At 68.2% G+C, this 23,779-nt stretch overlaps 3 protein-coding genes across 6 annotated transcripts; all 3 read left to right on the forward strand.

Annotated features, from left to right (window-relative positions):
* The first annotated feature begins 334 nt into the window (after window positions 1–334).
* Window positions 335–3,988, forward strand: MRPL12 (mitochondrial ribosomal protein L12). 2 transcript variants are annotated; one of them, XM_035568634.2, is made up of 4 exons: window positions 335–594; window positions 719–799; window positions 901–1,035; window positions 3,626–3,988. In XM_035568634.2, exons 1-4 carry the CDS (start codon window positions 352–354, stop codon window positions 3,740–3,742), a joined length of 576 nt encoding a protein of 191 aa, XP_035424527.1. In that variant the 5' UTR covers window positions 335–351; the 3' UTR covers window positions 3,743–3,988. The 2 variants fall into 2 exon arrangements, with proteins under 2 accessions (XP_035424527.1, XP_050570375.1); XM_050714418.1 differs by lacking the exon at window positions 3,626–3,988 and adding an exon at window positions 1,290–3,581 and having other exon boundaries at window positions 337–594.
* A 1,003-nt stretch (window positions 3,989–4,991) lies between these two features.
* SLC25A10 (solute carrier family 25 member 10) lies at window positions 4,992–11,354 on the forward strand. Of its 3 annotated transcripts, XM_035568626.1 has the most exons (12): window positions 4,992–5,120; window positions 6,887–7,006; window positions 7,155–7,269; window positions 7,349–7,397; window positions 7,765–7,806; window positions 8,003–8,046; window positions 8,531–8,601; window positions 8,705–8,797; window positions 9,065–9,142; window positions 9,239–9,295; window positions 9,745–9,821; window positions 10,107–11,354. In XM_035568626.1, the coding sequence occupies exons 1-11, from the start codon at window positions 5,031–5,033 to the stop codon at window positions 9,817–9,819; spliced, it is 834 nt and encodes a 277-aa protein (XP_035424519.1). In that variant the 5' UTR covers window positions 4,992–5,030; the 3' UTR covers window positions 9,820–9,821; window positions 10,107–11,354. The 3 variants fall into 3 exon arrangements, with proteins under 3 accessions (XP_035424519.1, XP_035424518.1, XP_035424517.1); XM_035568625.1 differs by lacking the exon at window positions 9,745–9,821; XM_035568624.1 differs by lacking the exon at window positions 9,745–9,821 and having other exon boundaries at window positions 9,065–9,295.
* Window positions 11,355–20,061: 8,707 nt separating this feature from the next.
* Window positions 20,062–23,085, forward strand: GCGR (glucagon receptor). Its single transcript, XM_035568613.1, has 13 exons — window positions 20,062–20,112; window positions 20,325–20,421; window positions 20,547–20,654; window positions 20,831–20,952; window positions 21,041–21,147; window positions 21,222–21,375; window positions 21,442–21,601; window positions 21,700–21,760; window positions 21,990–22,059; window positions 22,197–22,285; window positions 22,409–22,547; window positions 22,665–22,706; window positions 22,789–23,085. Exons 1-13 carry the CDS (start codon window positions 20,062–20,064, stop codon window positions 23,083–23,085), a joined length of 1,497 nt encoding a protein of 498 aa, XP_035424506.1.
* Window positions 23,086–23,779: the final 694 nt, after the last annotated feature.

The following is a 23,779-nucleotide window of genomic DNA, read 5'->3' on the forward strand; positions in this document are numbered from 1 at the left end:
CCGCCGCACCCCCCGGGCCCGGCCTCCCCCGGGGCAGGCGAGCGGCGCTGCCCGGCGCCGGGCTCCCCCTTCCCCCCCGTCCTCTCCCCCCCCGGTTCCCGCGCTCGGTCCCCGCCGGAGGCGACGGAGCCGCAACGGCGCCAATAAAGTGTGCGGAACGACCCGGCCTGCGCTGCGCCGCGGGGGGGCGGGCGCCGGGCGGGGGGACGCCGCCGGGCGGGGGCGCACCGGGCCGGAACCAGCGAGCGCTGGCGGGCCGGGGACGACGCTCTAGCCGCCGGTCCGCCACCGAGGCGAGGCGCGGGGGCCGCCGGGAGCGCGGGCGGGCCGCGCCGTGTCCTCTGGGCCGCCATGCTGCCCGCCGCCCGCCTGGCGCTGCCGCTGCCGCTGCCGCCGCGCCTGCCGCTGCCGCCCGCCTGGCGCTGGGGCGCCGCCAGGCCGCTGGGCACGGGCCGCGCGCGGCGCTCCGAGGCGCTGGCCGGGGCGCCGCTGGACACGGCCGCCAAGGAGTACTCGCCCAAGGTGCGGCAGCTGGTGCGGGACATCGCGGGGCTCACGCTGCTCGAGGTGGCCGACCTCAACGCGCTGCTCAAGGTGGGTGGCGCGGGGCGGGGCGGCCCGGCACGGCTCGGTTCCGGCCCGCTTCCGGCTCGGTTCCGGCCCGGCCGGGCCCGCGGCGCCGCGCTGCTCCCGGTGACGCCGCCGCCCTGTCCCGCAGGAGACGCTGAAGATCTCGGACGTGGGGGTGATGCCCGTGGGGGCGGCGGCCGCCCTCGTGCCGCCCCCGGCAGCTCCGCAGGTACGGGCCCGGTCCGGGGCCTGGGGTCCCGGGGCGGGAGGGGGGGCGGCGGAAGGCGGGCCCGGGGCCGGGCGCCCTCACCGGGCTGCGGCTGCTTCCAGGAGGAGGAGGAGGAGATCCCGCGCAAGAAGGAGAAAATGCACTTCTCCGTGCGGCTGACGGAGCTGAAGCCCGCTGACAAGGTGAAGCTGATCAAGGAGGTGAAGAACTTCGTGCCCGGAGTGAACCTCGTGCAGGTGAGGAGGGCGCTGCCCGCCCGCACCGCCCCTGCAGCCCCAGGCCCGCTCCCAGGCCCGGGCAGGTTCCAGAGCACGTCGCAGGCCGCTGCTCTCGCTTCCCTGCTCGAAAGGGGCCCTGGACTTCTCCGTCTTTAGGGGAACGGTCTGCCTGGGGGCTGTGCGCGCACCTCGGAGCAAAGAGGGCGAGACAGAGCGGGAATCTCTGGCGTCTGCCTGTGCCGTGTTTCTCATAAGAGCCCGTTCCCTCACAGCTCTGCCGCGTGGTGAAGCGCTGAGCCCCTAGCAGAAGTGAGATGAGAAAGGGGAGTCGGAGCACAGAGCTCAAAGTTCTCTGCACCAGTCTCGTTTTCTCCAAATCTGAGAGCTGCTTCGAGCTTTTCTGCAGAACTTATGAGGAGCTGGGACTCCTCACTGCAGCTGGGTTTGGCCAGCCTTCCCCTAGTTTTCACTTGTTACTGTGGAAGCATCTAACGTGCTTCGATTCTGTACAGAATGATGCTTTCGTATCTTGGGGATGATAGCAGCACTTTCTGTTTATTCAATTGCAAGGAAGCAATTGCTAAGCATTGTAAAAATCTAATGCGCAACCCAGAATATCAGGGTTTGCAGAACATCCTCCAAACCATTTTTAATGATATATTACAAAAGAAATAACAGAAAATCTGGTCGCGGTGATGGTAGTTTCATCGGCTCGCTGGGATCGTTAGCTGACTATCAGCTTGGTTAGTCTGACAGTTGTTTATCTATTATCCATCCCAAGCAAATATTAAAATGCCAAAGCCCTGTGACAGATACAGCCAGTAGATAACTAAAAACCGTTTGAAGAACTAATGCTCGGTCAACATGGCTTAGCGTGTGGAACCTGTAAAACAATCTGGTTACAGTTCTAACACAGCTACACGGTTAGTAGGTGCAGGTTATTGCTGGTAATCTCTGTCAAGTGTGATTTATCCAACGTGATATTTTGATTGAAGACACGCGAAAACTACTGCAGAAGGCTAGTTCTGCCCTCGGAAGTTGTATTCAAAGCGTAGCTGGGGAATTGTTACTGTAAGCGAGGAATTGTCATCCCCGTGAGGTGCTTTACATCAGGTTTGAGGTGTTTTAAAATGATCTTTTTTTTGGGCTGTGAGATCGTTAATGATTTGGAAGACAGCGTTGCTAGTAAAGCCCTTGGACATCGCGTGCTGCTGAGAGATTTTGATGTGACTCCAGTAAGTCAGTCCTGTAGAAGTGACTGCTCAGTGTGACAGGTGTGCAGTCAGAGCGAGCTGGACCCACCTCTTTGCACCCCTGAAATCTTGTCCAAAGCCTCTCCAACACACACGTAGCTCACTCCTTTGCCTCTGGAATTCTCTTCTGCTCAGACTGGGCTTGAAGATGTCTGATGAAGATGTCCTGTCTCTGCCTAGTGGCTGTTACTGTGCGGGTCCAGCTAGGGCGCTGCTGTTCCTTCCTGGAGATGTGAAAAGCTGCTTTCCTTGGGTTGAGGCTGCTTTAGAACAAAAGTTGAAGTGTTGGGCAGCAAGGCTCTTACATGAATAACCTCAATTGTGTTGTGTGTCCTCGTTGCAGCAAGGCAGAACAGGCTCTCTTTTCCAGATACTGCCCTGGGCTCTTGTGAGTGCAGGCACACCCATGCTGCAGAGCTTTGCCTGCGCAGCTACGCCTTCTCATCCCTCGCAAAAAAAAAGCGTTTTCTGCCCCTGTCAACATGCACCCAACGTGAACTAAGCCAATGAAGCCTCCTTTCTGTCAGCAGTGGTCAATCTGTTAGTTTCCAGGACCGCAGTTCTGCATTCCTGCGGTGCCATGCGGAGAGCTGACAGCGGTTCCTCACTGTGGAAACCCCCCAGGTTTTGTTGCTGCTGCTCGGTGTGAGAGCAACAGCACTCAGACTGCAGCAGGCGTTTTTCCTCCCGTACCCCGTTGCCTTTTTTCACTGCAGTTTAAAAAAAAACAACGCACACGCACAAAATAAAAATCAAAACAAAACAGTATTCTAGGGAGTCCTTTTAAGTCAGTTACAGAACTTCTCAGATTGTCTTAATTACTGCGGTACGTCATAGTAGTTTTGTCTATGATGTCCTGAAAACATCAAATCATGCTGTCAAGCACAGTCTGTACCGTGACTCTTTTTCTACTCAGTACAGCAGATTCTCTGACTTCCCTAACACAGCTGCGTACAAAACTTGAGAGAGCCTCTCCTTCCTGCTGGCAGAAATGTGTAAACCAAAACATTCTCACTGAAGAAGTCCGGGTCAGTAGCTGCGTTAGCGGATGACGGCGTGGCAGCTCTGTGTGCGTCCCAGGCACCTTCGCAGACCAGGGCTGCACATTGGGAACGCAGCACGCGTCGTGCACATGGCGCACAGGAATTTGTGGGCAACTACACGCTGAAAAAGGTTTTATATGGCTGTAGTCTTCCAGCAGGATGTGCTGCGTAGTTCAAGTAGAGGTCTGGGTTCCAGAGCATTAGGCGAGTTTCTCTGGTCCGCTTACGCAGAGGTCAGGCTCATGGCTTTAAATCTGTTAATCTGGTTAGTGAAAGCTCGGCCGCAAGTCTCATACTTTGCCCTTCTCACAGGCAAAGAAGCTGGTGGAGTCCCTTCCGCAGGAGATCAAGGCTAACGCGTCCAAGGAGGAAGCGGAGAAGATCAAAGCAGCGCTGGAGGCAGCAGGAGGGACTGTGGTTCTGGAGTAGAGGGCCCCGTCTGATCGCGGAGGGACTAGCGTGAGGGCAGCCTAGCCGCTGCTGCCTGCCCCGGGCACCGCTCACTGACCGAGCCGGGGTCCTGGACATCTCTGAGTGTGAGACGTCCTCTGGCTGCGTGGTGGGAGTGCTCACCCAGCGGGGTTCAGCGCAAGGATGGTGTACGGTTTGGCGGGGCCGCTGTCTAGTTCCAGTGTCACAACGAACTTTACATTCATAAATGTCCAGTGGGAAAAAGCCTGGAGAAGCAGTGATGTGTGGGAGAGCAGCCTGCCCCCGCTGCCCCCGGGCTCTGCGGGTGGTAGCGGGGCTGGCGCAGGGGGGCTGGCGCAGGGGGGCTGCCCGCGTGTGCGTTGCTCCCTCAGCAGCACGCCGTGGAGCCTGGCTGCTCGGTGCTGCAGCGCTGGAGCCTGCCTCCTCGCCCGTCCTTCTTCTCCTCCTCCTCGCCCGTCCTCCTCCTCCTCCTCGCCCATCTTCCTCCTCCTCCTCCTCGCCCGGCCTCCTCCTCCTCCTCGCCCATCTTCCTCCTCCTCCTCCTCGCCCGGCCTCCTCCTCCTCCTCCTCGCCCGGCCTCCTCCTCCTCCTCGCCCATCTTCCTCCTCCTCCTCGCCCATCTTCCTCCTCCTCCTCGCCCGTCCTCCTCCTCCTCCTCGCCCGGCCTCCTCCTCCTCCTCGCCCATCTTCCTCCTCCTCCTCCTCGCCCATCTTCCTCCTCCTCCTCGCCCATCTTCCTCCTCCTCCTCGCCCGTCCTCCTCCTCCTCCTCGCCCGGCCTCCTCCTCCTCCTCGCCCATCTTCCTCCTCCTCCTCCTCGCCCGGCCTCCTCCTCCTCCTCCTCGCCCGGCCTCCTCCTCCTCCTCGCCCATCTTCCTCCTCCTCCTCCTCGCCCATCTTCCTCCTCCTCCTCCTCGCCCGGCCTCCTCCTCCTCCTCCTCGCCCGGCCTCCTCCTCCTCCTCGCCCATCTTCCTCCTCCTCCTCCTCGCCCGCGCTCCTCCTCCTCGCCGCCCCCCCCCGCGCTCCCGGCCCAGCGCCTCCAGCCGCGTGGGACCGGCGCGGTCGGGTCCCTGCGGAGCTGCGCCGAGCCCCGGTTAATTGCGAGCGGCGGCCCCGCGGCAGAGCCCGGCCCCGGTTAGCGCCCGGTCGCCGTTAGCGCCCCGCCGGCGGGCCCCGCGCGGCCGCGGCCGGCCCCCGACTCCCCCCCCCCCGCGCGGGGCCTGGCGCGGGCGGCGGCGGCGCCGGTTGTGGGCGGGCGCGGGGCGGGGCGCGCAGAGCGGCGCCGATGGCGGAGCGGCGGGTGTCCCGGTGGTACTTCGGGGGGCTGGCGTCCTGCGGCGCCGCCTGCTGCACCCACCCGCTCGACCTGCTCAAGGTGGGCACGGGGCGGGGGGCGCGGGGGGGCTACCGGGGGGGACCGGGAACGGCTGCCCCCCGGCGGAACGGCTGCTGGGGGGGTCCGGAACGGCCGCCGGGGCCGCGGCTGCGGGGCCCCCTGGGCCCGGGGTCGCTGCAGGGGGGCGCGGGCGGGCCCGTTGGGGCTGGGCCGTCCCGGGCGGCGGCGGCCCCGGGGCCCGCCGGGCTGCGCGACCTCCGCCCCCCCGGTGCCGGGCGCCGCCGGGACCCGGACCCGGGCCGGGGCTGCCCGCTGCCGTGCCCCGCGCGGGGTCGGGGCGGGCGGCCCCCCCGGTGCCTCCGCAGGCCTGGCTCCGGGGCGCCCGGAGGGGCTCGGGCCGGGTCCCCCTGGCGTCCGCCCGCGGGGCTCCCCCTTGGCCGAGGCCGGGAGCAGCCCGGGCCGGCACCGGCTGCCCCGGGGCGTTCGCACCTGGGCGCTGAGCGGGGGCCGCCTTTGGACCAGGACACGGGGCCGGTGCCAGGTGCGGAGGAGACCTCTGAGCCTGGCGGGCAGGGGGCCAAGGGCGCTTCTCCGTGCCTGCGGACCTTGGCCCCCCCTCGGAGGCCCCACCCAGCCCGGTCAGGGGCCGCTCGCGCCCCTCTGGGGTCCTCGCAGCTGGCACCGTGCGGCCCCTGCCTGCCCTGCGGCGGTGACCGTGGGGCTCCTGCCTGCCCACCGGGCCCCGCTGCCCCGGGCTGCCCGCAGCTCTCACCCAGCTCCGTGACGCACCGCCAGCTCTGCGCCCTGAGATCCCAAACCCACTGGCCAGGCTCGAAGGCAGGGCCCCTTCCCCGCACGTGCAGGAGATGGAGGCCACGCTCCCACTGCCCCGCTGCGCGTCCCACGCCCCAGTGGCAGCAGGGTGTCTGTAATGGGAGCCAGGCCTGGTCCCCCGCCAGGGGCCCTGTGTTTGCTTTAGTTTTGTCTCCTGGGGCCTCTGACCCACATGCGATGTCTGCAGCACGGAGCTCGTGGGTGCGTTCAGGACGTGCTCCGGCAGAGGCCAGCGCAGCTCCTGCGCACCAGGGCTCCGCTGCAGCCAGCCCCGGGGCAGTCCCGCTCTCCGCCCGCTGCCGGGGGTGGGAAGTGCTGGGGCGCCCGGGCTGCAGCTGGCGGTGGCAGGCAGCAGCCCAGAGCAGCACCGCGGGGCCGTCTTCTGCCTGTGCCTCTCCTGAGGCTGGGAGGAGGAGGAGGAAGCTATTTCTGGAGGCCTGCTGGCTTGCGTGGCGAGCGTGGAGGGCAGCAGGAGGTCATGAGTTCAGCAGTCCTGTCTGGTTCCCTCCGACCAAACCTGCGCCGGTTGCTCACTTGCTCACGTGCTCCTGGGTCCTCCCCCTCGCTGGTGCGGTCCAGGGCTTTTCTTGGACGGCTGGGCACCACGACTTTGTCTGAGGACATGTTCTTGAGGCCACCCAAGCTGGGCGGCCGTGTGGGAGGGCCTGCCGGCAGGTGCCTCAGCACTCCGCCTTCTCCTGCGTCTCTATCCCTGTGCTTCTGGGCTGGGCCCGGAAAGGTTCCAAGCACTGCTTGGGCGTGGGGAGCCTGGAGCTAGTGCTCTTTGCAGGGAAGCTCCTGCGTGGGTGCTGAGGAGTTCCCCTGGCCAGCACCGAGAGCTGCCCTGAGAGCTGCCCTGCCTGCTGCGCCAAGCTGCCCAGGGGGGCTCCCACCCGTTTCTGCCCAGCCCGTGGGGGCCGGGCTCTCTTGGCGCGGGGCTGGTGCGCTGACACTGCCAGGCTCTCCCCCAGGTCCACCTACAGACGCAGCAGGAGGTGAAGATGCGCATGATGGGGATGGCGCTGCGCGTGGTCCGCACCGACGGCTTCCTGGCTCTGTACAACGGGCTCAGCGCCTCGCTGTGCCGGCAGGTGAGTGCCGCCGTGCCCCGAGGCCGGCACGGCACAGCACAGCACAGCGCTGCCCTCCCGGCCTCACCAGAGCCCCTGGGCTGCCCTGAGTGCGGCGCCGGGGCAGGCAGGTGCCCAGCAGGACGCGGCGGCTCGTTCTCTCCTGCAGATGACGTACTCCTTGACTCGCTTTGCCATCTATGAGACTGCGAGGGACCGCTTGGGCCAGGGCAGCCAGGGGCCTCCCCCCTTCTACCAAAAAGTGCTCCTGGGTGCAGTGGGAGGTGAGCGAGGAAGAGGGACCCTCGGCCCTGGCTCCCTCCGGCCGGAGGAGCCCCGACCCCAGCTCTCGTTTGGCCGCAGGTTTCACCGGCGGCTTTGTGGGGACCCCGGCAGACATGGTGAACGTCAGGTCAGTTCTGCCGGCGTCTCCGGTGCTGCTGCTGAGGGACGTTTGCTGCCGGCTTGCAGCTGGGACGCTGGGCTGCTCCCCGTGTTCCGGGCTTCTCTCCTGTCCAGCCCCCCGTGGTCCCTGGCCTGGTCCCAGTGGAGACGCGTGTGTCTGGCAGGCCGAATGCCGCTCCTGCCCTTCAGCGGGACAGCCCCGCGCAGGGCCCGGCACAAGGGGGCCCCCAGAGGCACAGGCCTGGGGCAGGTTTCTCGTCCCTTGGGACAGAGACGCCGCGGGACCTCCGCTGGGCCTCCCCCAGCAGCCCTGAGCGGGGGCCTGCCCCCCCCAGTGTCACCCCCCCCACAGCCCCCCGTGCTCTGCCTTGCAGGATGCAGAACGACGTCAAGCAGCCGGCCCACCTGCGGCGAAAGTGAGTGGGGTGCGGGCCCTGGGGTCCGGGGGGCTGTGCTGGGGGGCCTGGCTGGGGGGGATGTGGGGGGGTCGCGGGGCGCAGCAGCCACGGGGAGGCAGCGCTGCACCAGCGGCGGTCGGGAGCTGCGGGAGCCAGCAGATGGGAGGCTTTGGGAGTCCCTGACCCTGACACCTTCCCCTCTCGCCCCTTGCAGCTATTCCCATGCCCTGGATGGCATGTACCGCGTCCTCCGGGAAGGTGAGGCCGTGCCAGCCGGGGGGGGAGGGCCACCCGGGGCCTCCTCCATAAGCAGGAGCGGCCCACGGGCACATCGCTCTGTGGGCGCGCGCTCAGCGTGGGGAGGGAGAGGGGACAGGGGGTGGCCACAGGGCCAGCGGGGCCGGTGAGCCGAGGCTGGGCAGGGCCAGCATCTCCCCGGCATCTGGCGCGGGCAGGGCAGGACGTGGCAGCCTGCCCGCGTGGAGGGGCCGCCTGCCGGGAGCTGCTGGTACAAAGCATGGAGCTGGAGCAGGTGGGGGGAATGAACGGCAGCAGGGAGGAGAAGGCGCTGTTCTGAAGGAGGCTCCTTTCTTGGGGGTCCGGGGTATTTGCTGTTGCGACACACAGCAGCACTTCACACATGAGAGGTTTAGGGGACAGATTACGCGGGGAAGGAGGCTCCCTGGGGGGAAGGGAGCATGAGTAATGTCCCAGGACTGTGCTGATCGCTTTCTGTCCACAGAGGGCTTGAAGAAACTGTTCTCAGGAGCTACGATGGCATCCAGTCGAGGGGCCCTAGTCACTGTTGGGCAGGTAGGACAGCTCTACTGGGCAGCAGGTGCCTGGGGGAGGGATGGGGGCAGACCCTGGCACAGCAAGGAGAGGGCCGTGTCACTAATACACTATGTCTTTGCAGCTTTCCTGTTATGACCAAGCCAAGCAGCTGGTTCTCACGACTGGGTTGCTGTCAGACAACATCTTCACTCACTTTCTGGCCAGCTTCATTGCTGTGAGCAGGGCTGGGTGGAGGGGAGGCAGGGCTGGGACTGGGTTTGCCCGCAGCTGGGCTCAGGACCCCGGGCACGGCTGCCAGAGCTGCGTTTCAGGACTCTGATGAAGTTGGGCTCGGTGCTGAGGCTCCTGTGCAGCTCCCAACACGGACTTGGACCCAGGCTAGGCTCCGGGCCTGGCCCTCTCCCCATGGGCCATGCCAGCAGCCAGCGGCTGGGTCTCCTCTGCCAGCTGGAGCTGGTGACCCCCTGCCGCCTCTCCCCAGGGCGGATGCGCCACATTCCTGTGCCAGCCCCTGGACGTGCTCAAGACGCGCCTCATGAACTCCCAGGGCGAGTACCGGGTGAGTGCCTGTCCTGCCCCCCTGGCTGCTGGTCCCGTCCCCTCGGTGCGGCGGCCTCTGCTGCCGGGCACCTCGTCACCTCTCCTCTCGCTCCAGGGTGTCACCCACTGTGCCATGGAGACTGCCAAGCTCGGGCCCCTCGCCTTCTACAAGGTACCTCCCCGGGGTGCGTGGGTCGGCCTGTGGGGAGGCTGGGAGCAGAGTTAGCGCTCAGAGTGGTTCTGGAGCCAGAGCTTCCCAGGGCTCTGCCACCTGCAGTCCGACTGCTTCCTGCGCCAGGCCCTGTCTTGGCCCTGGAGCACTGCGAGCCGTGGCCTCTCTTGGGTTTGCTGCCTGGGTCCGGGTTTTGCAGCAGCTCTGCTGTTGCTCTTGTTCAGGTCCCAAACAGGAATGTGGGTCCTGGCAGCAATGCTCCAGCATTTGTTGACCATTGCAGACACTGGTCGGTTCTTGGGCCCGATGTGCTGGGCCGGGTGCAATCACCCGTGTGCTCATCTCACTCCTGGGAGGGCCCCTGAAGTGGGGTTTCAAATCCGAGGTTTCTTCCAGCTGGGGCCAGTCAGGCATTTCCCCGTTACAGCCTGTCTGCTCATCTTCCCCAGGCAGCGTCCATTCCCCTTCTGAAACGGGGGCTGTGGGATCTGACCCTGGCTTCTACCGAGATTCTGCCTACGTAGTGGTGATGCCAGCACTGATGTGTTTGGGGGCAGAGGGGCTCATGCATGCTGCTGAGATCTGCGTGCACAGCAATGGCTGCGGTGCCTCCCTTGCTGCTCCGGCAGCCTCTTGCCTGCCACCAAGGCCCCGGCTGCTTGGGGCTCGTGCTGCATGCCCAGCCAGCCTCTCCCCCATGCTTGCAAGTTCGTGCTGCTCCCCATGGGTTGGGCTGCTGGGCACCCTTGGTCCCGACAGGGAAGCCCGAGGCCAGGCACGTGCTGACTCTTTTCTCACTGTCCCGTTCCAGGGCTTCGTTCCCGCTGCCATTCGGCTCGTTCCTCACACCGTCCTCACCTTTGTCTTCCTGGAACAGCTGCGCAAATACTTTGGGATCAAAGTGGTCACCTGAGGGAGGGCTGGACCCTGCCTCGCCCTGGGGGTGAGCGTGCAGGTCACCACCGATATCCCAGAACCCTTCCCCGCTGTCCGGGGCCGGGGCTGTTCCCACTCCCCTCATCCCCACTCCCGTGCCTTGCCAGGGCCTGTGGCCGGCCAGTCCCAGGCTCCCCTTCCCTCACTCCCCCCTGTTCTCAGCATCTCCGTTACCTCTGGGATTTCCTTAGGCCTCATCCCCTCTGCACTCTGCTTTTTTTTTTCTTCATCTTCCCACTGGCCACCAGGTCTGCCCCTGCCTCCCCGCAGAGCTGGCTGGAGAGGCGAGCTCAGCAAGGGGCCCTCAGCTCTGCCCCCACAACCTCCCTGGGGCCGGACGGCCTTGTCCCGGGGCGGATGGGGAGCAGCCCTGTGCCTCTGCCTGGCTGCAGTCTGAAGGGGCAGGGGCTGGCGGGGCCCCTTCTGCTTGTGACAACCCTGCAGCCAGGGCCTGTGCAGGGCCGCAGTGCCAGCGCTCGTTGCTCCCAGCCCCTCCTGCAAGCAGCAAGGGGGGGGGACGCAGGTTTAGCACAAGGCACCGTCCCCTCTTTGGTGCCTCTGGCCCCCCACGTTCCTCTGCTGGCCCCGCGCAGGCCAAACTCTGCCTCCTCTCACTGCTGCTCCGCTTCCCGACCTCCCCGCACCCCCTGCTTCCGCTCAGCCAAAACTCGCCAGCGCCCGACGGCCGCTGCGCTCTTCAGGGATTGTGCCTTATACCAATGACGACAGAACGGGTGCGGGGGGCGCGGGGCAGCCGCTTGGCCATGCTGCCCTGCTGGGGCCCTGCCCGTGACCGCACTGCTGCCAGCCCCTGCCACAGCCGGGGCCAGGCCCTGCATGCCCGTGGGTCCCGTGGCCTCGGGACAGCATCCGGCATCCATCCAGCACCTCCGCAGCCTCGCCAGCCCCGCTGTCTCTCACACTGCAGCCGGGGCAGACCCCAGCCCCACGTGCCTCCCGCGCACCCTCCCTGCCTGACGGCCGCCTCGCCCCTGCACGGTGGGCTGCGGGCACCAGCCCTCTGCCACGTGCAGCCCTGCGCAGGGTGGCTCTGAGGGATCAAAGAACTGGAATGTCTGTGACCTTAATGTATGATAAATAAACAGCGGAACAAACACGGGGACCGGCATCCTGCTCACGTGGGGGGCGAGGGGGTGCTGTGCCCTCTCCTGCAGCAGGAGGGCTCGGGCTTGGGGCAGTGGGAGCGCAACGCTCGTGCCCCCGCTGCGCCGAGCGGGGTCTCACCGGCTCTGTGCCCCCAGCCCTGTGCAGGGGGAGCCGCGGGCTGGGCCCCGGCTGAGCCGTGCCCGGTCTCAGCTGAGCGGGGGGGCTCCCGGGCAGAGCCGTGCGGGGGGCAACTGCCAGCCCCAGCCCCAGCCCCAGCCCCAGCCCCAGCCCCAGCCCCTGCCCCTGCCCCTGCCCCTGCCCCTGCCCCTGTCCCAGCCCCTGTCCCTGCCCCAGCCCCTGTCCCTGCCCCAGCCCCTGTCCCTGTCCCAGCCCCAGCCCCAGCCCCAGCCCCTGTCCCTGTCCCTGTCCCTGCCCCTGCCCCTGCCCCTGCCCCAGCCCCAGCCCCTGTCCCTGTCCCTGTCCCTGCCCCAGCCCCTGCCCCAGCCCCAGCCCCTGCCCCAGCCCCTGCCCCAGCCCCTGTCCCTGCCCCTGCCCCAGCCCCAGCCCCAGCCCCTGTCCCTGCCCCTGCCCCTGTCCCTGCCCCTGCCCCAGCCCCTGTCCCTGTCCCTGCCCCTGCCCCAGCCCCAGCCCCAGCCCCTGCCCCAGCCCCTGTCCCTGTCCCTGCCCCTGCCCCAGCCCCTGTCCCTGTCCCTGCCCCTGCCCCAGCCCCAGCCCCTGCCCCTGTCCCTGCCCCAGCCCCAGCCCCTGCCCCAGCCCCTGCCCCAGCCCCTGTCCCTGCCCCTGCCCCAGCCCCAGCCCCAGCCCCTGTCCCTGCCCCTGTCTCTGTCCCTGCCCCTGCCCCTGTCCCTGTCCCAGCCCCAGCCCCTGTCCCAGCCCCAGCCCCTGTCCCTGCCCCAGCCCCTGTCCCTGCCCCAGCCCCAGCCCCTGTCCCTGTCCCTGCCCCAGCCCCAGCCCCTGTCCCTGCCCCTGCCCCAGCCCCAGCCCCTGTCCCTGTCCCTGTCCCAGCCCCAGCCCCTGCCCCTGTCCCTGTCCCAGCCCCAGCCCCTGCCCCAGCCCCAGCCCCTGCCCCTGCCCCTGCCCCTGTCCCTGCCCCAGCCCCAGCCCCTGCCCCAGCCCCAGCCCCTGCCCCTGCCCCTGCCCCTGCCCCAGCCCCAGCCCCTGTCCCTGTCCCTGTCCCAGCCCCAGCCCCTGTCCCTGTCCCAGCCCCAGCCCCTGTCCCAGCCCCTGTCCCTGTCCCTGTCCCAGCCCCAGCCCCTGCCCCAGCCCCTGTCCCTGTCCCTGTCCCAGCCCCAGCCCCTGCCCCTGCCCCTGCCCCTGCCCGCTCGCGGCAGCGCGCCCCGGCTGCCGCTAATTGGGCTCAGCGGGCGGCGCGGAGCCAGCCCGGGCCGGGGCGCGGTGAAAGCCCGTCACCTTAACGAAGCCTAACGATGCCGGCTGGCGCCGCCGCTTTGTTCCCGGGCCTGGCCCCGCGCGAGAGCCGCGGGCAGGTGAGCGAGGGGCGAGCCGGGCCCCCGCTCCTCCCGGCACCGCTTCCGGGGGCCGCGGGGCCGCCCCGAGCCCCCCGCCAAGAAGCTGGCGCCGGGCGGGAGGGGGATTTGCCCCGCGGGGCCCTGCCCCGAGCTGCGGGACCCCCCCGGTGCCCTCCCGCCCCCCGGTGCCCTCCCGCCGCCGGCCGGGCCGCGTGCGCCAGGCGCGGCCGCGGGGCCCGGGGGCGCCTCCCGTCGGTGCTCGGCCCCGCTCCGCGCACCACAAAGCGGGAGGGGGGCCGGGGGCTCCCGGGGGCTCCCGGGGGCTGCCGCCGCTTTGCGCTCGCTGCCGCCGCTCCCGGCCCGGCCTCTGCCCCGGGCTCAGCCCCCGGAGGGGCGCCCGGTGCCCCCCGCCCGCCCCGGTCCTCTCCCCCCACAGCCCCCCCGGGCCCGGGGGGCTCGAGGCGGCCCCGGGCCCCCGCACCCCGCGCGGGTCGCAGCGGGCGGCCGAAGGCAAACGCGCGGTGAGGCCCGGCCCCGGCCCCGGCCCCGGCGGTGCGGGGGGGCTGCGCTGCGGGAGGTGGTTACCGGAGCGGGCTCCAGCAGGACAGCGCGAGGCAAACACGGACCCGTCACCGCCAGCAGCGGCCGGAACGAGAGGGTGGCGGCAGCTCCCGGCCGCCCGGCGGAGGCTCGCCCGGGCCCCGAGGGGGGCAGCCCCGCTCCCGCGGGCAGGAGCTGCCAGCTGCGGGCACCGGAGCCGGGAGGCGGCGGGGCCTCGCCTCCTGCCAGAGCTGGGACGGGGACACCGGGCGGTGCCGAGGGACCCGCTGGGCGCCGCGGGAGGGCAGGGGGGACCGGCGGGCCCGGCCACCGCGGCTGGGGCCGGGGAAGCATCCACGGGGCACCTCCCGGCGGGAGCTGTACCGGCGGAGGCGCGGGCGGCCCCGTCCCTTCCCCCCCCACCCGGGGCCGGTGCGCGCCCAGCTGCTCCCGCCCGGCCCCGCCGCTCCACCGGGCGGTCCCGGGGTGGTCGGCACCGGGGCGGAGCGGAGCGGAGGAGCCGGCACCGGAGACCGACGGCAGCGGCAAGCGCGGGCGCTCGCAGCTCCCGGGCGCTCTCACCGGTGCTGGAGGAGCCCCGCGGCAGCGCCGAGCACCCGGTCGGGGGCCACCGGTCCGGGGGCACGGGGCCGCCCCCCCGCTCCCCTCCCCGTGCCAGCGGGAGGAGCGGGGCGGCGGGAAGCGGCTCCTCGCCCGCGGTCCCTCCCCCCGCTCCGGTCCCTCCCCCCCGAGCCGCCACCGCCGCCGCAGCCGCGGCTCCGGCAAAAGTTTTCGCCGGAGCGGCCGAGCGCACCGGTCCCGGTCCCGGTCCCGGCCCCGGCCCCCGCCAGCACCGAGATGCGCACGGGATCCGCCGCCAGCGCAGCCCCGACAGGTACGGGGGGGGCGGGAGGAGGGAGGCGAGCGCCCATCCCCGCGGTCTCGGGGCGCCCGGACAGCACCGGCGGACACCGCGCGCCCCGCCGCGTGGCTCTGGACCCGGGCCGGGGCCGCTCGGCTCCGGGGCCGCTGCTCGAGCCCCGGCGCTCCGCAGCCGCAGCTCCCCGAGCCGCCCGGTGCCGGCGGCCGGCCCCGGCGGGGCTGAGCCCCTGGGCGAGGGGTGTCCGGTCCCGGGGGCGTCCCGCGGGGCCGGGCCCGCTCCGGAGCCTCCAACCCCCTGGGAACGGCTCAGCCGCTGGGCACCCGGCGCTGGCGCGGCCTCCGCGCTCCCCGGGCGAGCGGCACCCGCCGGGCTCGGGGGCAGCGGGAGCATCTCCCCGAGCAGCCCTGGGCAGCGCGGTGCCCGCTGTTCTCCCCGCGGAGGGCACGGCAGAGCGCGGCTTTCTTGGCGGCGCTGAAGCCGGGGACGCTTCGCCCCCTTCCTAGCACTCCCCAGGCTCCCCGGGTGCCGCAGGGGCCCGCTGCGAGTGCCCTTTGTGACTCTGTCCCGAGCTCTGCTGTGTCAACACGGTGTTGGTAAATGGCTTTGTTTAACCAGGACATGTCGGGTATGTGACCTTGCCGGCCTTGTGGTTGCATGCGCATCTCCAAAGCAGCAGCAGGGCTCACCTCTGCCCGGCGCTGTGCTTCCCAGCCCGCCTGCTCCCTGGGGTGACAAGGGAGAGCAGGGCACGCCGGTGCCGGGCTGGCTCAGGCACAGAGGGCAGAGGACGGGCGGCTGCGGCTGCCCAGCCAGCACTGGCCAAGCCCTGTGTCCTCCAAGCGCCTTGCTGCACACCCTGTAATGCGTCTGCCTTACCCCACACAGCACTCGGCTGCACGCATTGTGGGTGTTCTGACCCATGACGAGTTCAGCTGTTGCCCCTGTGATTTCCTCGGCTTTATCTGTGCATCCGCAGGAGAATTCAGGGCCTGCAGTACCCCTCCTCGTTATGTTAGTGCCGCCCCAGCTGCGCGCTCCTGTCCTTCCCACCAATCCTCACTCCTTTCCACACACTGTGATGCAGATTTTTTTGTTCTGTTGCCTGGAGAGGGGAAGAGAAAAAAGGCTGAGCGGAGAAGAGGCAAAATATGGATTAAAAATAGTTAATGAAAAAATGTGACCGCAAGCCCTGAGCAGCAGTGCAGTGTTGAGACCAGCTGCGGAGCACAGCTCTGCTCCGTGCACCTCTCTGTGCCAGGCAGAGGCAGGGGCTGGGAAGCCGGCGGCAGGAGGGGTGGGACTGCCCATGTCCCCCTGTGCTCCTCCAGCGTATCCTGCCTGGTCCTGCGTCCCCCACAGGCAGGGCCACAGGGTCTTGCAGGGGCCTGTGTGCCAGGGTCTGTCTGTCCCGGTCCAGGGAGCCTGGGGAGCTTGGCCAGGAGCAGCGGGCATCAGCTGCTGTCCGGCAGGAGCACTGCCTGCAGCCCTGCACCACCACCGCAACGGGCGCTGCCTTGGGATGGGGGGGACCCTCCTGGGACAGGGATGCTGCAGGGTGCCGTGTGTCACTCCCCACCGAGACACCCAGACCCCCAGCGCTGGGATGGCCGCGGTGCTCATCCGTGCCATGAGCTGGGCTGGGGAGGCGGGTGCTGAGCTCCCAGTGCAGGCACACACACACGCCTCTCTGCACTGATCTTTTCCTAGGCTTTTCCCAGTCCTGTGCTTCCCCTGTGACACGTTAACCACACGTGTCACCCGCTGTGTTTCTCGCGCTGTCCTCCTGTGCTGCATGGGCTTTTCACATCCCAGCTCACGCGGTGTGATGAACAGGACAAACCCGTTTCCCCGAGCTAAAGCCGAACTGCTGCAAGGCGCAGCAGCCCCTCTCCCAGAGCCTGCCGGGCAGCGGGTTTATCTGACCCCTTCCCGGCTGCACCTGCAGGCCACTCCTCTCCTGTGCTGGGAGATGCCCTTCCTCTTCTCCTTCAGTACCAGGGCAGCGCTGGAGGTGATGCAAACAGTGTTCATCCCAAAAGCACAGGGGCTAAAAACATTTGCTTGCATCCTGTGTTTCTGTTGACGAAAATGCTGTCAGGGCTGGTTTAGGCGTTCTTGGTCCAAAGTGACACAGACCCCAACACTGTTGGTGCCTCATGACGTTGGCTCTCTCCGTGTGCCGCCGCTCAGTGTTCCCACAGCCATGCAGCTCTCTGCAAACGAGCTGTGGTCTTGTAGCGTGAGAGGTGCTCCGGGCAGCTCAGCTGTTCCTCCACCACTGAACTTCCGTGTGCTCGTTTAGAGGGGAGGTGGGGGGCTGGAGCAGTTGTGGGTTGCAGGTGGGGAGCAGGAGGTGTCCCAGAGCTCGGGGCAGGGGCACAGACAGGGGCAGCACAGGGTGCGGGACAGCCCCCCGCACCTCCCCACCACAGCTATCCTTGGCCACCACTTGTCCTGCTCGCTGCGGTCCTGGGAAGAAAGAGGAGCAGTCGGCAGGGCCGGGCTCGCGCTGGCGTTGCATCAGCCCTGGCCTTCCACCGTCCCCTCCCCTGCCAAGTGCCGAAGCCCCTGCTGTGCTGGCTTGTAGCTTGGAGCTCAAAGCCAAGCCAGCCGTGGAAAGTGCTGCATTAGCGCACTGGGGGCTAATCCCTGCGCCTGGAGGGCAGCAGCCCCCACCGCCACCTCCTGAGCTCTCAGAAAGCCGTGCTCCCACCCCAGCCCCTGGGGCCGGGGGGGGGCGAGAGCCGTGTGGAGGGACCGGGCTTCTGCCGGCTGCACCAACCTCCCCGGCGCTTGCGCGGGGCTGCGGCTGTGCCAGAGTGCTGCCAGGTCACGTTGCAGATGCCCATGAGTGTCCCCATGGAGGCTTCACCAAGCCATTGATCCATGTAGCAACGAGCCGCAGCGATCCCAGATGTGGGGCTCGTTCCCTTGTCCATGTGATGGCAGCCCCGGGGGGTCGAGGGGGTGGGCAGGGTGGCGTCAGGCCAGTGGCAGGGGCTGGTCACCCGCAGGCTGGGGGACAAAATCTCCAGGTGTGCAGCCTCCTCCGGAGCCAGATCCCTCGTCCCTCCTCTAAGAGTCGCAGGCACAAAACCTCCCCACTTCTGTGCTGAGTGTTTGCAGCCCGGCCTCCGCGGGGGTCAGCAGCCGCAGGGCCATGTCACAGGGACACGCTGCATTGCCCAACGCCAAAATGGGGCAAAAGTCCCCCGCACAGCCTGTCCCAGAGCGCTGCAGCCCCCGGCAGATGCACCCACCCGAACAGCAGGTGCTGGGTGCCCATGGCTCAGCACAACGGGCACCCACAGGGCCTGGCCCCGGCGGGATATCGGGCGCTGGGGCTGGGGAACACATTGTCAGGAGCCAGTCAATAAAGGGAGCTGGTGGCGAGGAGATGGGTCTCTTCTGTGGTGCTGCCTCCATCAGCAAAGGACAGGGCACGGGGGCCTCACGGCCCCGGTGGCTGCGGCGCATCCAGCAGGAACAACCGTGCCGAGCACTGTGGGCACCAGAGCCAGCTCCCGGGAGGTGCTTGGTGCCAGAGCCGCAGCGGACCCTGCTGTGCTGGCCCCGGGGGGCCATCGCCCCTCCTGAATCACTCCCTATCCCTGCAGAGCCAGGACAACCAACCCTTGGTTCCTTTGGCATGCCTGTATGCCTGCTAGAAGCCGCAGAGTGGGGCGACCAAACGGTGGGGTGCCCCCGCTCCGCGGGCCAGAGGGGAGCAGGGGCAGCGCGGCTCCACGGGCAGCTGGGGCAAAGGGCCTGGGCAGGGCCCCGCTGCAGGGCCAGGGTGCGGTGGGGGCCCCGTGCCGGAGGAGCGTGACCGGCCCCGAGCGCCAGAACCCCTCACCCAGTGCAGTCTGCCCAGCTTGGCCACAGCAGGGCCCCGGGGCCTGGGGACCGGCTGCCAGCCAGGGAGGGGAGTCTAGGGCAGAGGCCTCCCCACCACCAAATCCCACTGCAGGCAGCTAAAAATAGAGACACCTCTGCCCCAGAGCTGCCTGCCCAGCCCGGAGAGGGACCGCACTGGCAGCACGTCGCTGCTGGCCCGCGGTGCCCCGGCGGAGCTCTGCCTCCCGGTGCGGGGATGCTCGGCGCAGGGCCGGGCACCTGGAGGTTCCCACGGGGCCACGCCACGGGTGGCAGCAGGATGGGGCAGGTGGGGATGCTGTGTGGGGCCGCTGGAGTGGCAGGGACGGGGATGCTGGGGCAGGCAGGTGGCTGGCGGGCACCCACCGGAGCAGGTCCCCGCTGCCAGAGCCCACCCAGCGAGGTCCGTCTGTCCCCGGCGGCCGCGCCGTCTGTCCTGGGCTGCCTAAATAAGGCAGCGAGCCGGCAGGTCCAGCTCCCCACGCCGCATCTGGAGCGCCACGGGCTGATTAATGAGCTTCTCAGGCAGCCGCTTGCGACATGGCAAGTGGGTCTGCACGGAGGAAGCACGACTTTCCCAGGGATAAAAATAGGCACGAGCAGCGCGGCGAGCCCTGGGAGCGGCGGCTGGCTGGGGAGCGCGGTGCTCCTGCCGCTGCTGGGGGAGGCCGGGGCTCGGCAGTGCCGCAGCATCTGCAGTGTCCGCAGCACTGCCCCCACCTCAGCTGCCCTCATCCCCCACGGCCACGCCGTGGGGCTGCCCACAGAACGGCCCCTTGTCGGAGGAGCCGAAATCCCACTCAGGAGTCCCATAACCGGCTTAGGGTGGATGGAGAGAATTACGGCTCCTCGTGCACCGCGCTTTGTGTGTGAGCTCCCAGGCGCCGTGTCAGATGAGGCACCGTGTTGCTCACCCAGGCTGGGAGCAACGCAGCCAGCAGCAGAGCTGGTCTGGGGCCACGGCAGCCCCATGAGCCGGGGATCCCTGCGGGTTAATGGTTAACCACCCCGGGGCTGGCAGCGTCCCTGCCGGCGCGGGCTCCGCCACCTCCATGGCCACCTCAAAACCCCGTGGGTGCTGAGGCCAGGGGACCCATAGGGCGAGGGACGGGGTGCCCCAGCCATGGGCTGAGCTGGCTCTGGGCACCGTGGCCATCCCAGGGCTGTCCCGGGGGCCTGGGCACCTCCACAGGCAGCCAAACACTTGGGTGTAGATCCAAAATCAGTGATGCTGAGAGCCACAGCATCATGAGGTAGAGAGGAAGGGGGGCAGCTCAGGTGAGGGGCGTTCCCGGCTGCCTCTTGAGATCCTGGGCTCTCAGGGATCAGCACCATCGCACAGCTGAGCACCAGCACCAATATGGGGGGGCCCTGGCCCATGTCTGAGTGGGTGTGTGTCAAGGAGGCTGTGCCCCCCTGCTGTGGCCTTGGGGAGGCTGAACACACGCACCCCATGCGGGGGTGTGGGAGGGAGGGGATGTCACATCCTGCGTGTGGCTATGCTCCTCTTGCTCAAGGCTGGTGAAAACGCCAGCCCGAGGCACGCTGGCTGCTTGGTTTGTGCTAGGAAGGCAGAGAGGTGGCTTGGCCACTGTCACAAAGACATCCTGGGTAGGAAATGGCAGGTGCTCAAGGGCTACAGTCTGATGGGAAAGTGCACAAACAGGCAGGTGAAAGTTAGAGGCAGGTGGGCTGGCAGAGGACGGGGCCACGAGTGTGGCAGTGTGACCGGGGGCTGGCTCCCTGCACCCTGCAGCGCATCCCCGGGTTGTGCCCTGGGGCAGGTCCCACCACACGTCCCCATGACCCATCCTCTCCTCTCCTTCAGGGTCACCCAGGTACCAGGGCCCTCACCCCCAGGGCAGAGGAGCCCCTGAGGGCCAGTAGGAAGCCAGGCCCCCCGCTCCCTATGCAGCTTGTGGCCCAGCGAAGGGATGTCCCAGCCACGACTCCTCGCCCTCCTTCTGCTGCTGCTCTGCTGCCAGGTAAGGACGGGGACCCCCCAGGCAGCCCCTCACCACGCCGTGCTGTGTAGCAGCCACTGCCCAGCCCTGCTGCCCACGTGGCATGGCACGGCATGGCACGGCATGGCACGGCACGGCACATCAGCCCGTGCCTGCCCACAGCCATCCTTGAACCCTGGGGCCAGCGGCCGCCTGCCCCTGCCCAGCTCTGGTGACCTCTCTGCTGTCCCCAGGGCCCCTCCGCCCAGATCACAGATTCCCTCTTTGAGAACTGGAAGGCCTACAAAGAGGAATGCCACCGCAACATGAGCCGGATGCCCGCACCCACAGGTGAGAGCGGGTGCCCCACACGCTGCCCCGGTTGGGATCGGGACCCCAAGAGGGTGGGCACAGGGGGGCAGTGGGGGACCCTCTGTGGGTCGGGAAAAGCCCTGCCACGTCCCACCCCTCCGCAGAGCTGGTCTGTAACCGAACCTTTGACAAGTTCTCCTGCTGGCCCGATGCGCTGCCCAACACCACCATCAACGTCTCCTGCCCCTGGTTCCTGCCCTGGTACCAGAAAGGTAAGGGCAGGGTGTGGGGCAGGGCCAGGCGTGTGGGGCAGGGTGCGCACACCTCTGTGCGTGGTGCTCGTGTGCTGTGCGCACACGGCTCCCGGCCACCTCCCCCGCACTGGCGCGCTGAGCCCGGCCGCGGCTGGGGGGCCTGCAGCAGCCCCGTGTCCCTCCTCTCCGCACAGTGAAGCACAGGTACGTCTTCAAGACTTGCGGGCCAGATGGGGAGTGGGTGACGGGCCCCAAGGGGCAGTCCCTGCGGGATGCCACGCAGTGCCAGATCGACGCCGAGGACCTGGAGGCGCAGGTGGGCAGGGCTGGCAGGGGGCTCCAAGCACCCCCCTGCCCCATGCTCTACAGCCCCGCACCCTGCCCTCACCCGCTCTTCTCTCCAGGAAAAATTCGCCAAGACCTACGGCAGCTTCAAGGTGATGTACACGGTAGGCTACTCGGTGTCGCTGTGCGCGCTGCTGCTCGCCCTGGCCGTGCTGCTGGGCTTCAGGTAGGGGCACGGGCAGGGGGCGGGCAGGGACCGCGTGGGGCACGAGCACTGATGGCGAGCCGCTGCCTCCCCAGCAAGCTGCACTGCATGAGGAACTACATCCACATGAACCTCTTCGCCTCCTTCATCCTGAAGGGCGTCTCCGTGCTGGTCATTGACGCCCTGCTCAAGACGCACTACAGCGACAAGATCGATGACTACAACGTGCGCATCTGGCTGAGCGATGAGGTGAGCAGGGGGCTGAGGGGGGCGCGGGGGCGCGGGCAGTCGGCAGCCCCTGACCCCTGTCTGCAGGCTGCCGCAGGCTGCCGGGCAGCCACAGTCTTCATGCAGTACGGCACCGTGGCCAACTACTGCTGGCTGCTGGTGGAGGGCATCTACCTGCACAACCTCCTGGTGGTGGCCGTCTTCTCCGAGCGGAGCTACTTCACCCTCTACCTGTGCATCGGCTGGGGTGAGTGCGGGCAGGCGCAGCCTGCGGCGGGCTGGTGCTCCGTCCTCATCCCCGACCCTGTGCCGTGCCTCACCTGCCCCTCCCTGCCTCCCCCCCAGGGGCACCCATGCTATTTCTCATCCCTTGGGTCGTTGTGAAGTTCCTCTATGAAAACATCCAGTGAGTACCGCCTGTGCATGGTGCCACAAGGGGCATGTGGGGGTGCGGGTGTGCGTGGGACATGCCACGGGGGCACAGCCCCGGGGAGGCTCTGTACTGCCATCCACGTGCAGGGAGCACGGTGCTGGGCTGCAGCGCCGGCTCGGCTGCGTCTGCCGACACCGCGCTGGGCTCCAGCAGCCTCCCTGGCCAGGGGCTGCCCAGCAGTCCCCGTCCCTCTCCTCCACAGGTGCTGGAGCACCAACAACAACATGGGCTTCTGGTGGATCCTTCGCTTCCCTGTGTTCCTGGCCATCCTGGTGAGTCCCCAGCCTGCAGCTCTGGCTCCGCTCATCCCTTCGCCTCCACGGCTGCCCTGGGCAGGGGACAATGCTGGCTGCCCTGTCCCTGCCGCCACCCTGCTGGCCCCTCATGGGCTCGCTCTGCTCTGCTGCAGATCAACTTCTTCATCTTCATCCGCATCATCCAGATCCTCGTCTCCAAGCTCCGTGCGCACCAGATGCGCTACACCGACTACAAGTTCAGGTGGGCGCCGGGTGCAGCCCCGGCCCCACACGCTGTCTGTGCACGGTGCACATGCTGGTGCGTGTGTGCGTGTGCTCGTGCACAGCCCCTGACCCCGGCGCTGACGCTGGCCCCTCCAAGCAGGCTGGCCAAATCCACGCTGACGCTGATCCCGCTGTTGGGCATCCATGAGGTTGTCTTCGCCTTTGTCACGGACGAGCACGCCCAGGGCACCCTGCGCTATGTCAAGCTCTTCTTCGACCTCTTCCTGAGCTCCTTCCAGGTGAGCCCAGCTCAGCCGGGACCGGCCATGGGGACCCTCCATGCTGGGAGGGACCGGACCAGGGCCAGGGCTGGGGACCGCCTGCGCACCTCTCACGCCTCTCCTGCCTCTGCCCAGGGGATGCTGGTGGCCATTCTCTACTGCTTCATCAACAAGGAGGTGAGCAGCTGGGTGGGGAGCAGGCAGCGAGGGGCCTGGGGGGCTGTGGGCACAGGACCAGGCTGATGGTGGCTGCCCCCAGGTGCAGTCGGAGCTGCTGAAGAGGTGGCAGCGCTGGAAGCTGGGGAAGGACCTGGCGGAGGAGTACAAGCACACCTACAGCCACGCGCCCAGCGCCCGCAACGGCACCGGCAGCGCCTGCGAGAAGCACCAGCTGGTGAGCAGCTGTGCCAACGGGCTGGGGCGCAGCCCAGCCGCCTCGCGCCCCGGCACCCACTACCTCGAGAGGAGCGGCCACGGCACCGCTGAGCACCTCGCCCTGGGGGACCGGCACCACTGCTATGAGTTCCCCGAGACCACGGCCGAGAGCCACTTCTGAGCCTGTGGATGGACCGGGAGGGCTGCACTGGCCCTTCTGCGGCAGACTGAGCCCTCTGCGGTGGCCACTGCCTGCCTCCCCGTCCGGCTGACCCTCGGGTGCTGCACGGGGCCCTGCCTGCCCGGTGAGGACGCTGCGACAAGCTGGGGTCGCGCAGGACAGTGGAAGCACCTGGGGCAGGCGAGCGGGGCCTGGACCTCTGTGGGAGGGGGCCAGGGGCTGAGGGGAGATCTGTGGGGCCGGGGGATCTGTGGGGGGTGGGGGAGTTCATCCTGTGGTGCTGCTCTTGTGCGCCTGCGAGACCCTTTGCGCAATGGTGTAATTTATCTGTCGTAATTGTGTAAATAGGTGTGGGCCCGTGCCGGGCTGCAGGGCCAGCTCTGAGTGAGCCTCTCTGTCAGGAAGGCGGTGGGGGGACCGGGGACACCGCGGCCCCAGACCGTGCCCCTGAGCACCCACAGGTGACGGGCACGGCCCTGAGAGTGGGACAGGGCCCATCGCAGCGGGGAGCTGGGCTGCAGCAGGAGCCGCCACGCTGCCTGCCCTCCAGCCCCACGCAGGTGAGCGAGGCAGAGCTGAGGGGGCCGTGGGCTGCAGCCCCCCCCCTCACCAGCACATGTTCTCCTCTGGCTGCTAATCAGCTCTGTCCTCACACCGCCAGGAGCCCTTAATTAAATCATTTGGATCTGCCCCC

This window comes from Cygnus atratus, chromosome 18, assembly GCF_013377495.2.
Source record: "Cygnus atratus isolate AKBS03 ecotype Queensland, Australia chromosome 18, CAtr_DNAZoo_HiC_assembly, whole genome shotgun sequence".
Lineage (NCBI taxonomy): Eukaryota > Metazoa > Chordata > Aves > Anseriformes > Anatidae > Cygnus > Cygnus atratus.